The sequence below is a fragment of the Cyprinodon variegatus genome, unplaced genomic scaffold (assembly GCF_000732505.1).
Source record: "Cyprinodon variegatus isolate N-32 unplaced genomic scaffold, C_variegatus-1.0 Scaffold135, whole genome shotgun sequence".
Classification (NCBI taxonomy): Eukaryota; Metazoa; Chordata; class Actinopteri; order Cyprinodontiformes; family Cyprinodontidae; genus Cyprinodon; species Cyprinodon variegatus.
Window position 1 is genome coordinate 895,617 of NW_015150588.1, and position 6,374 is coordinate 901,990.

At 34.9% G+C, this 6,374-nt stretch overlaps 1 protein-coding gene across 1 annotated transcript; it reads left to right on the plus strand.

The window, feature by feature from the left end:
- Nucleotides 1-621: 621 nt before the first annotated feature.
- LOC107085863 (granulins-like) lies at nt 622-5,088 on the plus strand. Its single transcript, XM_015376473.1, has 6 exons — nt 622-669; nt 2,553-2,702; nt 2,830-3,132; nt 3,226-3,393; nt 3,583-3,726; nt 3,835-5,088. Exons 2-6 carry the CDS (start codon nt 2,553-2,555, stop codon nt 3,913-3,915), a joined length of 846 nt encoding a protein of 281 aa, XP_015231959.1. The 5' UTR covers nt 622-669; the 3' UTR covers nt 3,916-5,088.
- The last annotated feature ends 1,286 nt before the right edge of the window (nt 5,089-6,374 follow it).

The window sequence follows — 6,374 nt, forward strand, 5'->3', positions numbered from 1 at the left end:
ACGTGCACGGGGACAGAGGGGTTTATTGGGATAAATGCCTTATTAATGGAGCCATTTTTGATTTTTAAATGTAAAACAGATTTTGGATAAAGGCAGTGATGAAAAACTTTTAGTCTCCTAATATTTTTGCACAAAGGATTTTGATAACATTCAAAAGAAACAAAAAAAAATATACAACTACAGCAAAGAAAATAAAATAATTCAACACTGCAAGACTGAAATCTTTTTCTGGCATTGCTTTTAAATGCAAACTGAACTCTGTAGTTTAAATCCCTGCACAGTTTTTGATATGTTTCTGCATATGTAGAGGTTTCTCTGTCTGACTTAGACGTTTAGAATCGACCCTACATCTGAAACATTGCTCTTGTGTCTAACCTTGCACAGTAGTGGCAACACTACATTAAGGTCCAAATCTATGTGACCACTTTTATTCTAATCTTTTGCTATAATTTTTTTGCTGCTGTAACACCACAATTTCCCCATTGCGAGACAATAAAGGCGTTTTCTATTCTATTCTGCTCAACTTTACAGAACTGAAAAGGTTTATCTTGACTACTGGAAGAGGGAGGGTCTAATTTCTGCTATAAAGAGCAGAAAGTGTGCTGTTCAGCTGAAAAGGAAGTTAAAACCTTGTGACAGGAAGCTCTTCAAACACTTCATTTGCCGAAGGTAAGAATCGATAAACCTCTTAAGCCATTAAACTGTGTTATTGCACGTATTTTACAGTTTTGATTAACGGTTTATATGCAAACATCACTGGTGTGAATATTAAGTTAATTTCTTTCTTTTAACAGTTTACTAGAGCTGTTCTTTTTCACGTTTCATGACCAGAAACATTACTTTCAATTTTAATGAACTCTGAAGAGCAAGAATGATCTCCATGCAGGCTAAAAACTAAATAAAAGATAAAATATAAACATAACCTAAACTCCTGATTATCAGCTTTATTGCCTCTTAGGAAGTTTTGCCTTGACTTTGTTTTTGTTTTTAACAGCAATCAGCAAGTTTTGATATTTAACAAACCATCTTCACTTAAATCAGATGGCATCGCTTTAAAGCATATTTCGGTAAATATCAAGTAGTATGAAGTCAGGAGCCATCAAAAGGCTTAAAGTCAGCCTGTGTTTTCAGTTTGAATGCTGCTGTGTGTTTGCTATTATTATCCTGTTAAATCTCCCAGCTGTACTACAGTACAAACTAGTACAACTAACAGCAAAATCAGACCTAAGCATGCTGCTACCACTGCCGTGCTTAACCCTTTATAGGGCACTCAGTGAAATACTTTGAAAATCAAAATTTCAATCCAATAGTGTTATTGGAATTCCGGACATGACCTTATTACCTTTCTAACATTAAAAAAATATATGGGTATTTTGATCGCAAAAATTAATGTCAATGTAATAAAAAAACGCCAACTCTCCTGAATATATTAAGAAAAATAACAAAAGTGTTTCTATGAGAAATTCATGAAAAAGAAACTTTTTTTTTTTTTTTTGTACAACATAACCTTAGAGGCATTCATGCTGATACAAAAAAAAAAAAAATCCAAAAATAATCGTTAACGAGGCTTATTAACTTTTTAAGTTTACTTTTTTAACTTTTCAGTTAGCTTTTTACCATTTAATGGACTTGTCAATTTTTTTTCAACTTAATTTACAGTAGGAAATATATAATTCAAGGGCTTCTCTAATTAGTCAAAGGCCAAAATAAGATGTACAGCCATGTAGCAGGATCTTTGCTGAATGGCTGGATATAGATCTTGTGTTTCTAGAACTCACTGAGGCACATTGGGTAAGTGATCAAACAAGGTAACTAGCCCTATAAAGGGTTAACAGTTAGTTCTTAAAACTTAGAACAGCTCTAAGTCTTCTTTGTACATTAAAAATTGCTCTAGATACATGTGCACTTTTGAAATGGAAAGTTGAGCTTAAAGTTGGAACAATCACCTTCTTTATTGTAATATGAAAAAAGAATCGAAAGTGCAGGATCCAAGCATTGCAGTGATTTATTTGATTTTGTTTGGTGATAGTATGGTGTAGTTTGTGTAAATGTGTGACACAAGAACGCAGTTAGATGCTCAGGCAGAAAAGATGATCCCACAAACACACAAAAGCCTTTTTTTTTTCAGACAAACAACCTTAAATACAGGCCCACTCTTAACCCTACTGAAGATTTGTGCTTAAATGCTCAGTTGACTTCTGATAATGACGCTGATAAGTAAAACAAAGATTGCAAGTCATGGGGAAATAATTAAAAACCTTAGTCATTGTGTGTTCAAAACCATGATCCAAATGTCAGCAGACCCACTTCTGTGTTAACTTGAGGTTTATGTTGCTCCTGATAAAATATGACAGTGTGATTCTGCTACTTTAATCCTTGTAGGGAGAGCCATGTTCGGAAAATAGATCAGTAATGAGGCCCGGCATTTGTGCTGCTGGTTCTTAAATGAGATAAATGTCGATTAAGAAGAAGAAACAGAAGCAACAAGAAAAGACTGAGAACTTCTTTAATATCACCTGTAATAGTTAACGCTGACACCTTGTCTCTGTCAGATGCTGAGGATCACTGTGTGGCTCTGTGTAGGAGCGTTTCTGTGGGCCTCTGCATTTTCCTCCATCACATGTCCTGATGGCTCTTCCTGCTCCGATTTGGAAACATGTTGCCCCACTCATCAGGGCTACAGCTGCTGTCATTATCCAAAGGTACGTCACAATTCTTTGAACATCAGAACATCTAGCTCACTAGTACGGTGATTTAAGAGAACACGGTTTGATGAAGGAAAAGGGTCAGTTTCATCACTTCTCTTTCCCTGCTTTTGTCTGGATGAAGGCGGTGTGCTGCTCTGACCTGGCCCACTGCTGTCCATCGGGGTTTCAGTGTGATCTGAAAGAGCAGATGTGCGTAAAACCCTATCAGCCATGGGCCAGCATACCAATGGTGAAGAAAGCAGCTGCAGAGCTCCCAAGCACCCCTGATCTGTCTGTAACTCCCAATGTGGAGGTTGAAAACAACAATTTTCCAGAAAAAATCAAAAGCACAGTTGTCCACTGCGACAACTTCAATGTGTGTCCTGACGGCACCACTTGCTGCAAACACCCAAAAAGTGGCTGGTTCTGCTGCCCTTACTCTCCTGTAAGTCGATCTATTTACAGATAACTATTAATCTCTTAATTTAAGATCATTTCATTCTTTGACTAACTTACATATATTTTTTTTGTTTTTTAGGGAAAATGTTGCCTGGATGGCTTCCACTGTTGTCCTTATGGCTACGACTGTAACCACTCTTACACTCAATGCGTCCGAGAAGGATTGCGGTATTTGTTCAAACAACCTCTAACCTCCGTACCAGCTTCTCTTGTTTCAGTGTCTGAGGAGAAAAGCAGCAGAAAAGAGGTAGGAAAGCTTTGTCTTTACAGCTAGGTCTCTACTACACCCTTTATGAAAAATAAATATGACCTTTGTGGGAAAAAAAACACAACATTTTGACATAAATGTATGTTTCAAATGAACTAACTCTGGTACAAAAGAAGAATCACAGTGAATATTTCTTTATTGTCTCATTGTTTGATCTTATTTTTGCAGACACCACTGACAGCTCTAACAGGAGCAAGCAGAACTTCCTTCAGCCAGGGAGTCATTCGCTGTGATAATGACTTTTTCTGCCCTAATGGTTCAAGTTGCTGCAAGGGACCAGGGGGCCCCTGGAGCTGCTGTCCCTACCCACTGGTATGGCTTGTATGATATGTAAAGTATACCTGGATGTAAAAATTCATAAATACAGTGTTTATAATTAAGGTATGTCACTAATGTTCTAACACTGGGAATGATTTCCAGGGTGCGTGCTGTGCGGACGGTAAACACTGCTGTGAGTACGGATACCAGTGCGACCCCTCTTCCTCCAAATGCAAAAAGTAGATCCCCTAAAGACTACAGGGTCACACTGAAGAAAACTGAAATCACATTACTCAACTGATCTTTTAGTGGTTTGCACTGATTTTTCATCATAATTTCTAATAAATTGCTTACTAACCTAAAGAGTCCATCTGCCTTGTTCAGGTTAAAGCCAATTGATTGCAGACGTTTGCTACACAACAAAAAACTGTAATTGAGGTCTTTAAACTAGCTTCTGATTTTTATTCTGTCTTTTTAAAGCTTTTTTTTTTTTTTTTTATTACTGTTATTATGATCTGCTGTGTGAATTAGATTGATGCCAGAGTCTTATACGGCACATCAGATCATTGAGCTGTTATTGTTTATTCTAAAATAAAGTTCAAATGTATACATTTTTCAAGAATTATATTTTTTTCTTACTTGCCAAAATGTGATTGTCATAATCAACCCTTCCAAACATTGTCTATATCTTTTTTTTTTAAAACTATGTGATAGAAAGATTGGAGAGGAAGTCTCCACTCTTGGAGATTTCCTCTCCAGTCTTTGTTTTGCCTACAAAACAAGAACAGTTTTCCAGGCAATGTTTAACTGCTGCATGTCTGAGAGAATCATGTAAGAAAACATCCAAACACAGGGATTTTATTCATGCAAACAATAATCGAGGGGAACAATGTGAAAATAAACTACACAGTACAAGCTGTATTTTACATTAACTTTAACATTGCCCTATTTCAAAAATAAAATCTTTGAGACTGAAGAGAAATTAATCTTTTTAAATGAGCAAATATGATTGCATTTCTTATGTCTAATAATATGCATTCCCCTTTTTTTTTATTTGGAAACATTATTATAATTCAAATAAATATGATTTTTCAAAGTGCAAATATTTCTGGTTCCTCCCTCAGTACTTGGTATCCTAGGTACAGTTGGTGAGGTGGTTGTGGTGGTTTTCGGTAAAATAACATGAGTAAAGTAGCATGGGTTTGTTGAGACCAGGCCTAATACTGAAAAAATATATTTCACTGATGGAAAGTGTAATGAGCTAATCGAAAACTTAAGCTGGAGTTATTACTTTTTTATGTTTTTAAATGTCATTTATTTTTTTCATTGTTTTCATTTCCACATTAACACCAAGTGGCTTAAAGTTAATAAAAGTGGATTAATTACTTTTTGAATTTGGCTCATATAAATTTAATTTAGAATTGGATTTGCTCTTTTTTCTTATTAATTTCTGTACAATTATTAATTCAATAATAATTATTAATCTATAGATAGATCTGTTTAAAATATTTCCCATGTTTCTGTCACATATTTGTGACATTTGTAAATGGAAGTCAATGCATTTTATAAAGTTTTGATGTCACCAACAGATTTTCATAAATCATTTAAAGCATGTGCATAAAAATAAAATTAAAAAAAAGGCAGTTGAACCAAAAAACTAAACTTAAGTATTGCAAGGGGATCCATTTGTTGTATTGGATGTGTGCGGCTTTGTTTAACAGGGACTGAAACTGCAATCTGCACTGTTTTAAATTCCCATGAGGACTGTTCTGGTTTAAATATTTTTTCTTCCCACTAACCCTACTACCTTGTTGACCATAAAAGAGCATTGCTTTGTTTAAATTGATGTCATCTTAGTGAGTCTTTCTAAGTTTGGGTCTTTATTTATCTGCAAGTTCATTTAAATCTTAAACATGGTGGATGTTTTCAAAAGGTAAAATTATTTTCTATATAATATGTACATTTTTGGTATTGGTGAGATTTCATAACAGATAACATCAGAGGAAAACTGTAGATACAATTGGATAAGAAATTTCTCATGGTAAGACAATTACAGAGAGAGAAGGTGACATTTCTTTTAATATAACTTAAACTTTTTATTATGGAGCGGTTGGAAGCGGAAAAACAACTAAGCAATCAAGAGGAACATGTAATACATGGGTCAAAAAGGTGTAGTATAGAGAACCTAGATGTAAATCATACAGCAAATTCCAAAATACTAGGAAATGTCTAGTCTCTGTTTCAAACATTACATTAGAACTGAATCTGAAAGAAACTATAAAAGATCCATAGTATACATGGTGATGAGGACGTGAAAGTGAAACCTAATATATATATATATATATATATATATATATATATATATATATATTTTTTTTTTTTTTTTTTATTTCTTTTTTTTTTGTTATGTGGTCCACACTCCCTACCAGTTGGTGGCGGTAATACTCACCTAACGTTTTTTTTACCACTTGCTATAAAAAAATTCAAGAAGAAGAAGAAGCATAAGAAGAAGAAGCGGTTTAGGTGCAAAAATGAGCGAAGTGGAAAAACTGAAGTCGTTTGTGGCTGCACGGCTGAATGAAGCTGCATCTGACATCATGGCTGCTTTCGCCAGAACATTATTGGATTACGAAAAGGAAGTTGCTCGGTTAAAAGAGGAAAACATGCGCCACTCTTCTTTGGTGGAGATTATTCTAAAAAAG